Source organism: Salvelinus fontinalis, chromosome 9 (genome assembly GCF_029448725.1).
Source record: "Salvelinus fontinalis isolate EN_2023a chromosome 9, ASM2944872v1, whole genome shotgun sequence".
Classification (NCBI taxonomy): Eukaryota; Metazoa; Chordata; class Actinopteri; order Salmoniformes; family Salmonidae; genus Salvelinus; species Salvelinus fontinalis.
In genome coordinates this window covers 20,267,510-20,284,503 of record NC_074673.1, presented here as the reverse complement: position 1 = coordinate 20,284,503, position 16,994 = coordinate 20,267,510, and the positions used below count along the sequence as shown (strand labels likewise).

General features: G+C 40.5%; 1 protein-coding gene across 2 annotated transcripts in view; it reads right to left on the bottom strand.

The window, feature by feature from the left end:
- Positions 1 to 16,994, bottom strand: part of chkb (choline kinase beta) — a 19,275-nt gene extending 2,281 nt beyond the window's left edge. Inside the window, exons 1-10 of one of the 2 annotated variants that reach the window (XM_055933665.1) lie at positions 15,895 to 16,993; positions 15,560 to 15,668; positions 11,057 to 11,170; positions 9,359 to 9,492; positions 9,082 to 9,186; positions 4,835 to 4,893; positions 4,358 to 4,445; positions 2,199 to 2,307; positions 657 to 763; positions 175 to 256 (exon numbers count right to left, since the gene is read on the bottom strand). In XM_055933665.1, coding sequence (XP_055789640.1) covers positions 175 to 256; positions 657 to 763; positions 2,199 to 2,307; positions 4,358 to 4,445; positions 4,835 to 4,893; positions 9,082 to 9,186; positions 9,359 to 9,492; positions 11,057 to 11,170; positions 15,560 to 15,668; positions 15,895 to 16,244 — 1,257 coding nt within the window. In that variant the 5' untranslated portion in view covers positions 16,245 to 16,993. Of the gene's footprint in view, positions 1 to 174; positions 257 to 656; positions 764 to 2,198; positions 2,308 to 4,357; positions 4,446 to 4,834; positions 4,894 to 9,081; positions 9,187 to 9,358; positions 9,493 to 11,056; positions 11,171 to 15,559; positions 15,669 to 15,894 lie in introns of both variants that reach the window. The other variant, XM_055933666.1, reaches the window with a different exon arrangement.

Genomic DNA, 16,994 nt, shown 5'->3' with positions numbered 1-16,994 from the left:
AGGTCATAGAACAAATCACTCAGCAAATAAACAGAGTGAGTGACCACTAAACACCTGCAATGTCATGTGAATGACAATCAATGTTCCAGTATGCTGAAGATCTACTGTATCCTTTCATTCTAGTGAGGTGAAGTCTATCTCACCAGGTGAAGTAAAGTCTACTCATGTACTTACCATGTAGCCAAACTCAATCTTGGATATCCTGGCTTGAATGATAGACCACAGGCCCCAGAGGAAGTGAGATGCCATGGCGAATCTGTGGGAAAATCATTAATCCCTAAATTAACTGCCAACAGACTGGCTACTTACTGTACATGTGGATACCGTAGCATTGAATAGTTCATACCAAAATCAACACTATTAGACATTTTCAAAAGTAAGCACCACATTGGTAGTGGTAAAGGTGACTTTTCCCTCTTATTATGTAAAGCTCTAGGTGGAAAAGCAATATAAATCCAATCAATTATGATTATTATTACAAAACAGAGCACATATTGTAGAATCCTTTAAAGATTAAAAAAAAATATATATATATATATATATATATATATATATATATATATATATATATATATATATATATATATATATATATATTTGATTTGTGAGCAAACTGTCCTTTTTGGATTCATCTGTGGTAGAAGTCTGTGTCCTACCGATTGGCTTCGACCAGCAAGTCCTGCTCTATACGAGCTTGGTCCTCGTGCATGGTGCTCTCTGAATAGCCTCCCGTCTCCACCAGGTAGTTACGGATGAAATGCAACTGCAGTGATAAAACACACGCGCTCAGAGATGAGGGACGCCACATAGACTTAATCTATAAATGGAATTCCCTGGCTTGTATCAATAACTTAAAAATAATGCATTTGCAATTGTGTCATTGTATTAGACCAGCTGATTTCATGAGTTCTGGAAATGTGCATGCATAGTTTTGTTTCAACTAGATAATGTGGTCAGAAAAATAGTTCTACAAGACTGGACAGACATACATTATGTCTGAGGACATACACATTACACATGACGTATTCTCAGTATGCGAAAACAGAATGTTTTATAGTATGTGAATTTTCTAAAATCGAGTATGGTTTAAATGCCAGGATGATATACTAATTTGCTCTTCATCTGGTAAAGTTTGATGCACACTTTCCCACAATGCATTGGAAGAGGTGGGCTGCGAGTGATAGACCTTAGTTATCTTTATTTAGCCAAACAACAAATCTATGCTACTTAATTGGGAAGATGACGAATAGCAAAGCTTCTGCGGTTGTGTTCAAATGAAGTTGTTTTTGTTCTCCTGAAAACGATCACAGATTTTTCATCGTAGGTTACATCTTTGAAAAAAAATTCTTTTTTACCCAAAGTGGATTTCTGTTTTCTCATTAAAAAAAGTGTTTTATTTTTCTCTTTGCCTTCGTTAAAGCTTTTAAACTAAATGCAAAACCATATTTTGATTTCTGAATGTGTTGGCACGGGGACTAAGGATTTGGCTGCGTTGTTGATGTCATGTTAAATCAGGCCTTTTGATTTGAACATTGATTTGAACCCATTTAATTAATGGATCAAGCCTTGGCAATCATTCTGATCCCAATAATCAGTGCTTTAGTTTATTATGTTGATGTCCAGTGGTTCTGAATTAGCGATTCACCCGACCGTCCACGTTTTTCTGCGCCTTTTGATTTGAACATTTAAAAAGTTTGTGTGTGTACTAAGCAATTGTATTTATATATGTTACAGCCCTTTGGTTTCACTAATAAATCATGTTGAAATGGAACCAAATGATCGGTTTCTGTCTTCGGTTATTGGATAGATGGGCTATGGTATAGGTTGAATGTGATGCCAATAACCAGCCTGGGTAGGAATATAACTCTTCCTATTCTATTCAGAGAATAGAACAATGCATTGACTTTGGAAATGAGCTATTATCAGACTGGTTAATGCGATGCATGTCTGTCGAATTTGGAAAAATCCACCCGCACTCTGCCCTACCGCACCCACTCACCAGCCAATATTGCGTTACGACCATGGCATACTGCATACTTTTTACTAAACAGTACGTGCTAAATAGTATGCAACGACGAGTATATAGTATGCAGTTTAAGTATGTAGTACGCTAGCATGGGTATTCGGACACAACCACTGTGTTTGCATAGATATGTTAGAGGGCATTTTGATATAGGTGTGGTTGAGGTTGTAGTCACCTGTTGTTCTCTGCTGGGGTAGTTGTCAGGTGTACACTTGTAGAAGGGCCACTTGTTGTATGTGTAGTCATAGCACCACTCACAGAAGTGGTTCCCAAAGTCAAAACCCCTAAACAAACAAACACATTGCAGCACAATCTAAGATGACAATCAAAGAAATTGAGACAATCGCCACTACATATGGATAATATAATACTTAGATCTGTCCCTTTTACTCGTAGAGACATACAGTTGAAGTCTAAAGTTTACATACATCTTAGCCAAATATATTTTTCACAATTCCTGACATTTAATCCAAGTAAAAATCCCCTGTCTTAGGTATGTTAGGAACACCACTTTATTTTAAGAACGTGAAATGTCAGAATAATAGTAGAGAGAATGATTTATTTCAGCTTTTATTTGTTTCATCACATTCCCAGTGGGTCAGAAGTTTACATGCACTCAATTAGTATTTTGTAGCATTGCCTTTAAATTGTTTAACTTGGGTCAAATGTTTCGGGTAGCCTTCCACAAGCTTCCCACAATACGTTGGGTGAATTTTGGCCCATTCCTCCTGACAGAGCTGGTGTAACTGAGTCAGGTTTGTAGGCCTCCTTGCTCACACATGCTTTTTCAGTTCGGCCCACAAATGTTCTATAGAATTGAGGTCAGGGCTTTGTGATGGCCACTCCAATACCTTGACTTTGTTGTCCTTAAGCCATTTTGCCACAACTTTGGAAGTATGCTTGGGGTCATTGTCCATTTGGAAGACCCATTTGTGACCAAGCTTTAACTTCCTGACTGATGTCTTGATGTTGCTTCAATATATCCACATAAATTCCCTCCCTCTTGATGCCACCTATTTTGTGAAGTGTACCAGCTCCTCCTGCAGCAAAGCACACCCACAACATGATGCTGCCACCCCCAGGCTTCACGGTTGGGATGGTGTTCTTCGGCTTGCAAGCCTCCCCCTTTTTCCTCCAAACATAATGGTCATTATGACCAAACAGTTCTATTTTTGTTTCATCAGACCAGAGGACATTTCTCCAAAAAGTACGATGTTTGTCCCCATGTGCAGTTGCAAACCGTAGTCTGGCTTTCTTATGGCGGTTTTGTAGCAGTGGCTTCTTCCTTGCTGAGCGGCATTTCAGGTTATGTCGATATAGGACTCGTTTTACTGTGGATATAGATACTTTTATACTTGTTTCCTCCAGCATCTTCACAAGGTCCTTTGCTGTTGTTCTGAGATTGATTTGCACTTTTTGCACCAACGTATGTTCATCTCTAGGAGACAAAATGCGTCTTCTTCCTGAGCAGTATGACGGCTGCGTGGTCCCATGGTGTTTATCCTTGCGTACTATTGTTTGTACAGATGAACCCGGTACCTTGCGGCGCTTGGAATTTTTTGTTGTTGTTGAGGTCTTGGCTGATTTCTTTTGACTTTCCCATGATGTCAAGCAAAGAGGCACTGCGTTTGAAGGTAGGCCTTGAAATACATCCACAGGTAGACCTCCAATTGACTCAAATTATGTCAATTAGCCTAGCAGAAGCTTCTAAAGCCATGACATAATTTGCTGGAATTTTCCAAGCTGTTTAAAAGGCACAGTCAACTTAGTGTATGTAAACTTCTGACCCACTGGAATTGTGATACAGTGAATTATAAGTGAAATAATCTGTCTGTAAACAATTGTTGGAAAAATGACTTGTGTCATACAAAGTAGATATCCTAACCGACTTGCCAAAACTATAGTTTGTTAACAAGAAATTTGTGGAGTGGTTGAAAAACAAGTTTTAATAACACCAATCCTAAGTATGTAAACTTCCGACTTCAACTGTACCTTAATCAATGCTGTTACCGTTAAGCTGTGTGTGCCTTTGATTGGTGGCAGGTAGCCTAGTGGTTAATAGCGTTGGGCTAGTAACCGAAAGGTCGCTGGTTTGAATCCCGGAGCTGACTAGGTGAAGAATCTGATGTGTCCTTGAGCAAGGCACTTAACCCTAATTGCTCCAGTACGTTTCATTGGATAAGCGCATCTGCTAAATGACTCAACTGTAAATGTAATTGATGTACACTATATGGGTCTAGAAGCATTCCTATGTAGTTGTAGCTGAGAGTGTGTGGTCATAACTAAAACTACAGGTGTAAGGGTTGAGTGTGTATGTACACAAAAGGCCTTTACCTGTAGTTGTAGCTGCTGTACTCAAAGTCTATGAGCATCAGTTTCCCAGTGGAGGTGCGGTCTCTGTCCTCCAGCATCAAAATATTACCTGAGGACGAGAGACAGGAGGTTACAACAATCCCACTTCCTCCTCAAGAGTTAAATATGACTGTACATTCAGTGTGTCCTGATGTGCACTTCAGGAGTCAACTGCATGTATAGGCAATCTACGGCCACCACCTGTACCATCTACTCTATTGGTTTGCACCTGCCGGAGGGTGTTGCGTACGAATGTGTTCAGTCTCTAAAAATAGATACCCTCCACCCCTTCTTTCTCCAACTTATGTAATATCCTGTCCTTTCAGGAAGTGACGGACATCCACTGTTGAGCCAGGGGGAGGGTCAAGCAGCCCAAATTAGAGGTAAATATGGTTAGAGGGGAGCGAGGGAGATGGGTAGAGTGAGTGAAGGGAAGAGAGCACAAAGATAGACCTTTACCTTCTTGCACATCATTATGACAGAACACCACTGGAGATGGGGTCGCTGACAACAACACTCTGTCAGAGAGGGAGAGAACATGAAATTAATGTATTATGTACACACTTCAACTTTCAGTGAACTTTAAACGGCAGAGGTTATGGCACATGTCAACAGCTCATAGGTTATCACTCTCTACAATATCAAAAAATATATGTTTTATTGTAGACAAAGACAGACTACGGAATTACACAACACACTATTTGGTAGACCCGATTACTCCCTTCACGATTTCAAGTGCACGATCATGACGGTAGAGTAGTTATGGGAAGCATTGAGTACTGGACACCATGGCATAGCAACTATTTAGTTGGATTGTGCAATAATGGCATGTCATGCATGCCTCTGACTCTCCAAGGGTAGCTCAATAGGAAATGACCTGAGCAAAAGTGAAATACGTGATTGTGATATTTGTGGTTGATTGAGCAGCCATGTTCAGAATGCAGGTTCTGTAAGATATGTTGATCTATGCTCCTGATATAGTCACAGGTAGATATACAGAAGAGTCTCAACCACCCTAACATTAGCCAACCGTGGCAGTGGCTGTAGATGCAGTGCCATCCAGTGACAAATGTGTTGCTGTTTTGGCTCTGTTCTCCAGCACTTTGGATTTGAAATGAGACAATGACTATGAGGTTATAGTACAGACAGATTTAATTTTTAGAGAGTTTAATCCATTTAGATATTACAGCACTTTTTGTACATAGTCCCTCCCTCATTTTAGGGGACCAAAAGTATTGGGAGAAATTCACTTATGTAGGTATTAAAGTAGGCAAAAGTTCAGTATTTAGTCCCATATTCCTAGCACGCAAAGACTACATCAAGTTTGTGACTCTAAAAACTTGTTGGATGCATTTGCTGTTTGTTTTGGTTGCGTTTGAGATTATTTTGTGCCCAATAGATAAGAAATGGTAAATAATGTATTGTGTCATGTATTGGAATCACTTTTATTGTAAATAAGAATAGAATATGTTTCTAAACACTTCTACTTTAATGTAGATGCTACCATGATTACAGATAGTCCTGAATGAGTGATGAGTGAGGATGCTAACCTCTCACCATTACAATAACAGAGGAGGTTAGCATTTTTTGGGGGGGGGTATAATATTTGTAAATAATGTATAATTTCAAATCCAAAGTGCTGGAGTACAGAGCCAAAACAACAACACATTGTCACTGACTCAATAATTACTGAGGGCACTGTATGTGGTAACACTTTCAGTAACTCTACAACTATTACACAGCAATTCGTAGCTAGTACATTGGACATTTAGATACACATCTAATGACATAACAAAGCTGTACAGATGTGTATAATATTGGTCCAGGTTGCTGTTACGCATGTGATAATGTGACTGATCGCTTGAATGCACCTTGACGTAGTAGAAAACGATATGAATGTGAGCTATCATTATTATTAGAGCAGGTGACCTTGAGGTGTGTAGAGGACTGGCTGCCAGACAGTAAGGGCACACCATAGACTTAGATAGACATCTCTAGTACCCAAAAACACATTTGAGCATGGGCAGCGGCAAAGCATCATTGAGTTTCAACATTTTGAAGTAGTTAACTCAGTGGGACTTCCTATGGGTACGGAAGGTTCAAATAATTCCATCCAAGTCATTAGGAAGGATCAGCCAATGAATTATACTTGCGAGCAAACATTCCATAAACAGCAAGCGGCAATAATCACCAATCTTTGCTTTATACCTGTTCAAACAACACACTCTGGAGAGGTATACTACAAAGCAATCTACTCAGGCTTTTATAAAGCTATCCAGCTTCAGTTAGCTTCACATTCCAGGTCAAGCTTCATCCGTATTACGACGGTGAATATTGCTCGTCCAGTTGCCGCTAACTCTAGCAGGCTTGTAACTGTGCGTGCATCTCGCACATGGCTTGTGAAAGGCCGGACTCTTCATTGAGACAATGCTGAAACGTGAATCCTTGGGCGACTCAGTGCCACATTTTCATTTGTGCCGATATCAAAATGAAAGAAACATTATCTTGCAAAATCAGCAGGCTATAGTGTGAAATAGGCCTTTATGTGCCGTCTTTATTTATTGTTTAGTGTGCTTATTAATGCATGACCATTTTCCCACTCCTATTGCTCCATCTATCTGTGGAACAGCTTGACGTGTTGTGGTCATAGACATATAATCTATAGAAGGGTTTTGGAACGTTAATTTGACCGTTAAACTCATGGGTAGGCTAGCAAAGGCTGCCAGTCTTGACTTGAATGGGAACTGCCATCTATACACTGCTCAAAAAAATAAAGGGAACACTTAAACAACACAATGTAACTCCAAGTCAATCACACTTCTGTGAAATCAAACTGTCCACTTAGGAAGCAACACTGATTGACAATAAATTTCACATGCTGTTGTGCAAATGGAATAGACAAAAGGTGGAAATTATAGGCAATTAGCAAGACACCCCCAATAAAGGAGTGATTCTGCAGGTGGTGACCACAGACCACTTCTCAGTTCCTATGCTTCCTGGCTGATGTTTTGGTCACTTTTGAATGCTGGCGGTGCTCTCACTCTAGTGGTAGCATGAGACGGAGTCTACAACCCACACAAGTGGCTCAGGTAGTGCAGTTCATCCAGGATGGCACATCAATGCGAGCTGTGGCAAAAAGGTTTGCTGTGTCTGTCAGTGTAGTGTCCAGAGCATGGAGGCGCTACCAGGAGACAGGCCAGTACATCAGGAGACGTGGAGGAGGCCGTAGGAGGGCAACAACCCAGCAGCAGGACCGCTACCTCCGCCTTTGTGCAAGGAGGTGCACTGCCAGAGCCTTGCAAAATGACCTCCAGTAGGCCACAAATGTGCATGTGTCAGCATATGGTCTCACAAGGGGTCTGAGGATCTCATCTCGGTACCTATTGGCAGTCAGGCTACCTCTGGCGAGCACATGGAGGGCTGTGCGGCCCCACAAAGAAATGCCACCCCACACCATGACTGACCCATCGCCAAACCGGTCATGCTGGAGGATGTTGCAGGCAGCAGAACGTTCTCCACGGCGTCTCCAGACTCTGTCACGTCTGTCACATGTGCTCATGTGCTAAGTGGTGTAAGCACAACCCCCACCTGTGGACATCGGGCCCTCATACCACCCTCATGGAGTCTGTTTCTGACCGTTTGAGCAGACACATGCACATTTGTGGCCAGACACATGCACATTTTTTTGAGCAGTGTATATATGTCTGTTTAGTTACGGCTGTCAGTTTGCCTTTTGCAAATGGCTAAATACAATCACGAGAAAAACATACAGTTTGGAAAGCAAAGGCTATCATTACTAAATGTGTGATGTGATTTTTTATTATATTAGTCAAATGTTTGATCAGTTGTCTTCCTCAAATGAAGGGGATGATGACAATCTTTGCCAGAGGGAGGGTATCTGATTTCATTAGTCCTCAACTTGTGGCTCATTCAGGATAAAATGGGAGTTAGACCTGAGTTAGCCTGCCCATAGCAGGTTAATTTTGAAGGATTCGTTGCCATAGAAATGTACCTGGCTAAAAGGTGAGCCATTTCGTATGACCGGTTATCTTGAGTTGAACTCAGAGTTGACCAATGTTACCTTACTAACTCCTCAAACCTGGTACATGGTATACCCCTCAGGTGGCAGTATGCACCCTTTCAGTTTGTTACCAACTCATAGTAGTAGAAGAAAACGTACTACTTCAAAATGGAGATGGCCTCAATGGCACTGCCCATGCTCTCACAGACGCATAATAGGCCAAATACAAAGTTGCATCCTTCTCTAACTATCTCTATGGGGCACACACTGCTGGTCTGGGTGTGTGTGGTGTCACAGGAAGCTAAAGTCCAACAGTCTCCTGATAGGGCAGTGTCAGAGAAAGGCACTGGGGGAGAGGTCAACTTTCTAACTGGCTGCAGAGAGAGAACACCACATATTTATTAGAGAGTAACATGATTGTGGACGTGAAAGAGTTTGCTCATGTATATGATGTGTGTGTGTATTTGTGTGCGGTTGAGTAAGGTCCATTGTGACATGGATCTACCAACTCTCCCGCCTTCCCTAAACATGCCTGTTTCCCCCCTTTTAGCTCCCCTGCCATAGCATTACTTTCCCCGGCCACTCCCACCTCCTCTCCTCCCATAGCCTTGCCATTCCCAGACATCTCCCTTGCCAGATCATTGTCCTTTCCAGCCATTCCCTTCCCCAGCATCTCCTGACTCACCGGAGACTCTCCAGCTCTGCCGGGAGGTCGTACTTAATCAACTTGTTGTATTTCTTGACGTGAGCCTCCCGGGCAAACTTTAAGTTCATCACCTGATCCATGTACCTGAGACAACACCAGACAGAGCATTATTGAGTATTGTGGAAAACAGCTGATGAAAAGTACTACCTGCAAACAGTTACCTCAAATTCAAATCAATACATATTTTTACAGTGCTCCTTAGTCAATACTTGGTGTAGGCTTTGACTTGGAGAGAGCAGTCCCATCCTATCCTCACCTGCCAATGGTCCCGAACAGCCACTTGGGTTCCTTGTTAAAGGGCATGACCATCCTATGGAAGCGGGCCATCTTTGAGGCGATCTCAGCGGACAGTTCCGGAACAAAGAGCTGCTCTGTACGCAGACGGTTGCTCTGGGAGATAAGCACAAAGATACAGGACTTTACACTCATATTCACTTAAAATGTATGGGACTTTTCTGCAACATCTGCCCAAAAGTCTGGACCTTTATGTAAAAGGTGCACTCGCCAGTCATTAAATCCCAGCGCCGGTTGTCCCCCCTCAATCACTACAAAGATGCTCACTTAAAACTATCAATTGAGATATCTGTTATTGTCAACCTGTATGTTGAGTTCGATATTTGAGTTTGAGAGACATTTTTATGAACACACATGACAAGTGCATATGTCTGTATGTAAGCGCACATGGTAAAATAAGCATAGGACAAAAAAGGATATGCAGACATTTCTCTACACACATGGAATGTGAAAGTGAATCTGTATGCATTTAGCTCACAGTGAAAAACAAAGGCAGAGATACTTTCAAACACATGATTGAAACAGATTTGACATTTGCAAACTGTCTATTTGAGGCTTTGTCAGAAAGTGTAAAAAAGAAATGACAAGTAATGTGCTGGTCAGAGAGAAGACCCGTCAACATCATGCATTCTGGAAGCACTTGCGAATGGATTCCATTTCAAACTGATTGATCCATATAGCGATGCATAGGTATTGCACAGTGTTAAACTGATACTGTTTTTAAAGGGGCAGTCTGCAGTTCAAACAATAACAAAGGGATATTCCCACCACTAATTTGGTAAACAGCAAAGAGATGGGGCTGAAAATTGATAGACAGATGTACAGAAGCAAGGACTGACCATTCATGAGATTATAGTTAACCATGTTGAGGGTATACGTTTGTTTACAATTACATTGTTTATAAACAAAGACGTAAAAAAAGCTTTTATTTAGGATTCTGATAGGGTACTACAGTTGAACTAAGCTCATGAGGCATTCATAAGTTATATTCAAGTAATTATAAATAAATACATTATTATGGTGGGAGATCAGCTGTAATATTGCAGATAGATTGTAGCTTCCAATGTATGCATCATTTCCAATCCCCCATATATTTTTTCAAAAAACACACACAAAATATATACAGTGCTAACAGAAAGAATTCAGACCCCTTCCCCTTTTCCAAATGTTACATTACAGCATTATTCTACAATGAATTAAATATAAATACACCTTATGGAACAGCGGGGACAGTGAAGCAACAAACATAGGCACAGACACATGCTTACACACAGTAACATATGTACTATACACACGTACACGTGGATTTTGTATTGTAGATATGTGGTAGTGATGGAGTAGGGCCCTGAGAGCACACAGTGTTTGTGAAATCTGAATATATTGTAATGTTTTTCAAATAAATGTTGCTTCCCTGGCAGCAGCTAATGGTGATCCATAATAAATACATAACTTTAAACCATTGTATGAGATTCTCCAAAATTGAAACATTCTAGGCATTTATTTAAATTCCAGTTGTACTTTATTAAAAGCCTTTTCAAAGTTTCACAGTCAGTTATGAATGTGTGCCTACCTAACACACAGCAAAAGTTGCAAGGTCTGGATATTACAATATTTCTATAGATGTTATTATTCTCGTGTGTGTGTGTGTGTGTGTGTGTACCGGCAGGTACTGTTCCAGGCGTCCCTCAGGGAAGATTCCATAGAGCCGTGGCCCCAGGGCTCTCTCCGCCAGGATGGCAAACATCACACTCTCCAAGACAAGAGAATCCACTCCCTGTTCACACACACACGAGATGAGTCAGAGACCATTGAAGCATTTCATAGGTTGCTGATGCGGACTGAAGATGTTCTGTTCAGGGACTGTGTAATATTGAGTACATAACAGTAATCTGTATGTTTGATGTAAGGTCTAGCCTATGCCATGTCTTTCTGTCATGAATCCTTCCCTATCGCAGTGCATTTTTTGTACATAAAGCAAATATGAGAAAATCAGACAATAGGCTTATCTATCCATCTGTCAGTTCTACATGACTAATCTCAACACAGGAATTATCATCCTGTGTAGATCTACAATGTACATATTGTATGTGGAATGTGGCAATGCTTAGCTCATGTGGTGTAGCAATGCTTAGCCCATGTAGCTCAATTGGTAGAGCATTGCACTTGCAACGCCAGAATAGTCGGTTTGATTCCCGGGATTACTCATATGTAAAATGTAAGTACATTTTTGTAGGTTAAGAATGAGCCTCAAATTTGCATCGTCAAAGTCATGAAAATGCGACCAATTAAGATATAATATATTTTTTAAACTGTTTAAATGGGTTTCCAAGTTAATTAACTTGCTGTATTTTACGGCCAAGAAGTAGCACGACGCCAAAAAGTTGAATCCGTTTCATTAGATCTAAAGACACGAACTACAAATCTTTTGACAGCTTGCTGGTCTACAATTAAACATTTGAAAAAAGTATTGGCTGGCAAAGTTGTTTATTTTTTAAACGGCGTAATCTAATATTAAACACAAATGGCCTGTAACTAATGGATTCTTACCATCCTCTAAATCCCCAGCTTGAGCAGGAACACTGACATGCTATCAAAGCAGCAGGAGACGTAGTCCAAATAAGACTTTTCTAACTTTCGGCAATGTGTCTTACTTCTTGAGCGTCAAATATTTTGATGAAAGGAATCAGGTATGGTTAAATCAAAACAAATATAATTTTATATATACACACAGTGCTGTGAAAAAGTATTTGCCCCTTTCTAATTTTCTCTACTTTTGCATATTTTTGATACTGAATAACAATAGTCAAGCATGGTGGTGGTAATGTGATAGTTTGGGGATGCTTTGCTGCCTCAGGACCTGGACGACTTGCCTTAATAGAAGGAACAATGAATTCTGCTCTGTATCAGAGAATTCTACATGAGAATGTCAGGCCATCCGTCTGTGAGCTGAAGCTGAAGCGCAGCCGGGTCAGGCAGCAAGAATATGATCCAAAACACACAATCAAGTCAAGATGAAAATGGTTAAAAAGCAACTAATTTGAAGTCAAAGTCCAGACCTAATCCCAATTGAGATGTTGTGGCAGTACTTGAAACGAGTAGTTCATGCTTGAAAACCCACAAGTGTATTTGAGTTAAGACAGTTCTGCATGCAAGAGTGGGCCAAAATTCCTCCACAGCAATATGAGAGACTGATCAAAAACTACAGGAAGCATTTGGTTGCAGTCATTGCAACTAAGTGGCACAACCAGTAATGAGTGTAAGGGGGGCAATTACTTTATCACACAGGGGAATTGGGTGTTGCATAACTTTATTTGTTAACTCAGGTCCCCTTGATCTAATATTAGGTTTGTGTTGAAGATCTGATAACATTCAGCATCAAAAATCAGCAATGGGGAAAATACTTTTTCACTGCAATATATACGTACACACCCACACACCTTAAATGACCACATTTTCATGAATTTGATGACATAATCTTGAAGCACATTCAAAAGAGCCAGAACATGACCCCAGAAGTATGACTTAGAATAACGTCACTTGCACATCGTATATTCTTCATCTATATATTCTAGGGTAATTGCCAGGGACCTCACGATACTATATGTATTGCGATTCGATACTGTGATTTTATTGAAATTTGATGTTCCAATACAGTGAGCTCCAAAAGTATTGGGACAGTGACACATTTGATTGTTTTGACTGTTAGCTTTGCTTTAAGGGTATTTTTTTTTTTACACATATCAGGTGAATCATTTAGAAATTGCAGCACTTTCTGTACATAAATCATCCCGTCCCCCTCATTTTAAGGGCCAAATTAATTGGTACAAATTCACTTGTGTATTAAAGTAGTACAAAGTTCAGTATTTGGTCCCATAGTCATAGCACGCAATGACTACATCAAGCTTGTGACGTGACGTTAGAATTTTATTGGATGCATTTGCTTTTTGTTTTGGTTGGTTATCAGATTATTTTGTGCCCAATAGAAATGAATAGTAAATAATGTATTGTGTAATTTTTATTGTAATTAATAATGTATTGTGAATAATAATGAGTGAGAAAGTTTGATGCACAAATATATCCCAAGGACATGCTAACCGCTCAACATTACAATAACACAGGAGGTTAGCATTTTGCCCATTCAAAAGGCACTTAAATATTTTGTCTTGCCCATTCACCCTATCAACGGCAGACATACACAATCCATGTCTCAGGCTTAACATTCCTTCTTTAACCCATCTCCTTTACACTGATTGAAGTCGATTTAACAGGTGACATCAATAAGGGATCATAGACTGAACATGTGAAAGCTATGTCGTAATGTTTTGTATACTCAGTGTGTATGTACAGTTAAAGTTGGAAGTTTACATACACTTAGGTTGGAGTCATTAAAACTCGTTTTTTCAACCACTCCACAAATTTCTTGTTAACAAACTATAGTTTTGGCAAGTCGGTTAGGACATCTACTTGTGCATGACAAGTAATTTTCCCACCAATTGTTTTCAGACGGATTATTTCACTGTATCACAATTCCAGTGGGTCAGAAGTTTACAAACACTAAGTTGACTGTGCCTTTAAACAGCTTGGAAAATTCCAGAAGATTATGTCATGGCTTTAGAAGCTTCTAATAGGCTAATTGACATCATGAGTCAATTGGAGGTGTACCTGTGGATGTATTTCAAGGCCTACCTTCAAACTCAGTGCCACTTTGCTTGACATCATGGGAAAATCAAAAGAAATCAGCCAAGACCTCAGAAAAAAAAAATTGTGGACTTCCACAAGTCAGTACAAACAATAGTACACAAGTATAAACACCATGTGACCACGCAGCCGTCATACCTCTCAGGAAGGAGACGCGTTCTGTTTCGTAGAGATGAATGTACTTTGGTGCGAAATGTCAAATCAATCCCAGAACAACAGCAAAGGACCTTGTGAAGATGCTGGAGGAAACAGGTACAAAAGTATCTATACCCACAGTAAAACGAGTCCTATATCGACATAACCTGAAAGGCCGCTCAGCAAGGAAGAAGCTACTGCTCCAAAACAGCCATAAAAAATACACTACGGTTTGTAACTGCACATGGGGACAAAGATCGTACTTTTTGGAGAAATGTCTTCTGGTCTGATGAAACAAAAATAGAACTGTTTGGCTATAATGACCATCGTTATGTTTGGAGGAGAAAGGGGGAGGCTTGCAAGCCGAAGAACACCATCCCAACCGTGAAGCACGGGGGTGGCAGCATCATGTTGTGGGAGTGCTTTGCTGCAGGAGGGACTGGTGCACTTCACAAAATAGATGGCATTGTGAGTAAGGACAATTGTGGATAGATTGAAGTAACATCTCAAGACACCAGTCAGGAAGTTAAAGCTTGGTCACAAATGGGTCTTCCAAATAGACAATGACCCCAAGCATACTTCCAAAGTTGTGGCAAAATGGCTTAAGGACAACAAAGTCAAGGTATTGGAGTGGCCATCACAAAGCCCTGACCTTAATCCTATAGAAGTGTGGGCAGAACGGAAAAGGCGTGTGCGAGCAAAGAGGCCTACAAACCTGACTCAGTTACACCAGCTCTGTCAGGAGGAATGGGACAAAAGTCACCCAAATTATTGTGGGAAGCTTGTGGAAGGCTACCCGAAATGTTTGACCCAAGTTAAACAATTTAAAAGCCAATGCTACCAAATACTAATTGTCTGCATGTAAACTTCTGACCCACTGGGAAAGTGATGAAAGAAATAAAAGCTTGAATTAAATCATTTTCTCAACTATTATTCTGACATTTCACATACTTAAAATAAAAGTGGTGATCCTAACTGACCTAAGACAGGGTATTTTTCAGAGGACTAAATGTCAAGAATTGTGATAAACTGAGTTTCAATGCATTTGGCTAAGGTGCATGTAAACTTCTGACTTCAAATGTAATTGTATTCAACATTCTGGCTTGTACAGAAACTTGCCAAGTTTTTGCAATGCTTTAATTTGGACTGTGTTCCAGAAAGCCAGTATCAGTATGATTTATTTATTTACTTGGCGAATCAAGGCGATTCTGATGATAAATTCCCAGTCACTTCAATGTGAACAGGCAGAGTTAAACTAAATCTAGGCTATAGCTAGACAAACTACATTAGCCATCTGGGACAATTATAGGCTTGATTTAAGGTGGCTGACCTGTAGGATGGCCCCATAGACTCGCAACAAGACCCTGCGAGGTTCATCTCCAATAGTGTGGGCATGGTCTGGCAGACTGCACATGAACAGCAGGTTGCTGAGTCCACCACTGTAGATAAACCGAGAGGGAGAAAGAGAAGTTGGACATTGGATTGTCACTTTCATGTGTGCTAACGTGGACGGCATGGAGCACAGTACAATACCTTATAGGATACTCATAAAGTTATGTCAGATAGTGTGGCATTATTTTTAAGTGTGTGTTTCAGAGCGTGAGAGATTATGATTTGCCTGTGTGAGAAAAAGTCCCAGATCTTTCAATCCTCATCCCAGATTACCTGACAATGCTGATCTGAAAATCTGCCTCGGGAATGCTTTTCCATGACCCGGAAAGGAAGTCTCGGCACCAGGCGAACGCTCTGCCTTTCATATCCATGTCCACCACCTCTGTCCGCCCATCCCGGTACGACTCCGCTTCAGAATCGTCATCACCATTTGCTCCACGGGGACTCGGCGCCCTGAGGTTGCTCTCATTGGTGACCAGGGTGTCCCCAACTTTTTTATTATCCACGGTTGGACCAGTGTCCTCCGTCTTCAGAGTGGGAATGTATCTCAAAGTCGCCGTATTGTCAGATTTGCCAAGCGCCCCTTCGCCGTGACACTCCGTCACATTTTGGCCCGACTGCATCGCTGTTTAACTTGGCTGGTTGTAGTTCAGAATGAATTGAGTCCCAACTCGCTGTCAGATTCAGTTAGCTGGCTAAATTAACTTGAATGATCAGACATAGCTAGCTAGTTAACTAACTTGCTACGAATAGCATTGCATAAAAACTGTAAATTAGGCAGCAACAGTTAGCTAACCGAACTAGCTAGTCAGTTATTTTTGTTGAAATTAGAAAACTGACGTTACAGTAGCTAACTACATAAATAAAACGGGGATGAAAGGATACTGTATTACGTTACCAGTGGTGAGATGTCCACCTTGAAGGCTGGAGAGTAATGTCAAAGATATTTGTAACTAACCTTGTTAGTTGCTAGCTCTTATAACTGTGGTAATGTCGCCTCGGTAGATTAATGTATGCCACTCGTTAGATACTTTCTCCAGAGATACAGTACTTTATATCTCCGCTTCCTCGTTTTCTGCTGGATTTGACCAACGTCAGCGTGTCGTCAGCAACACTCAAAAAGTACTTCCGGGTCACAGAATTTCGGAAACGTTCATAATAAAAGTCTCATGTAATAGTAGAAGTTCCATTATTAATCTGTATTTATTAATGATATATGAAAAATTGTCTAAATGTTAAACATGAAGAAATATTAAATATTGTTGAGTGATATTTTCATTACATTTGGGGTTTAAAACATGTTCCAAGGTCAAATAAATGCCCCCAATGCATACACTGTATATTATATATTGGTTTTTAGAGAGAACTTGTTT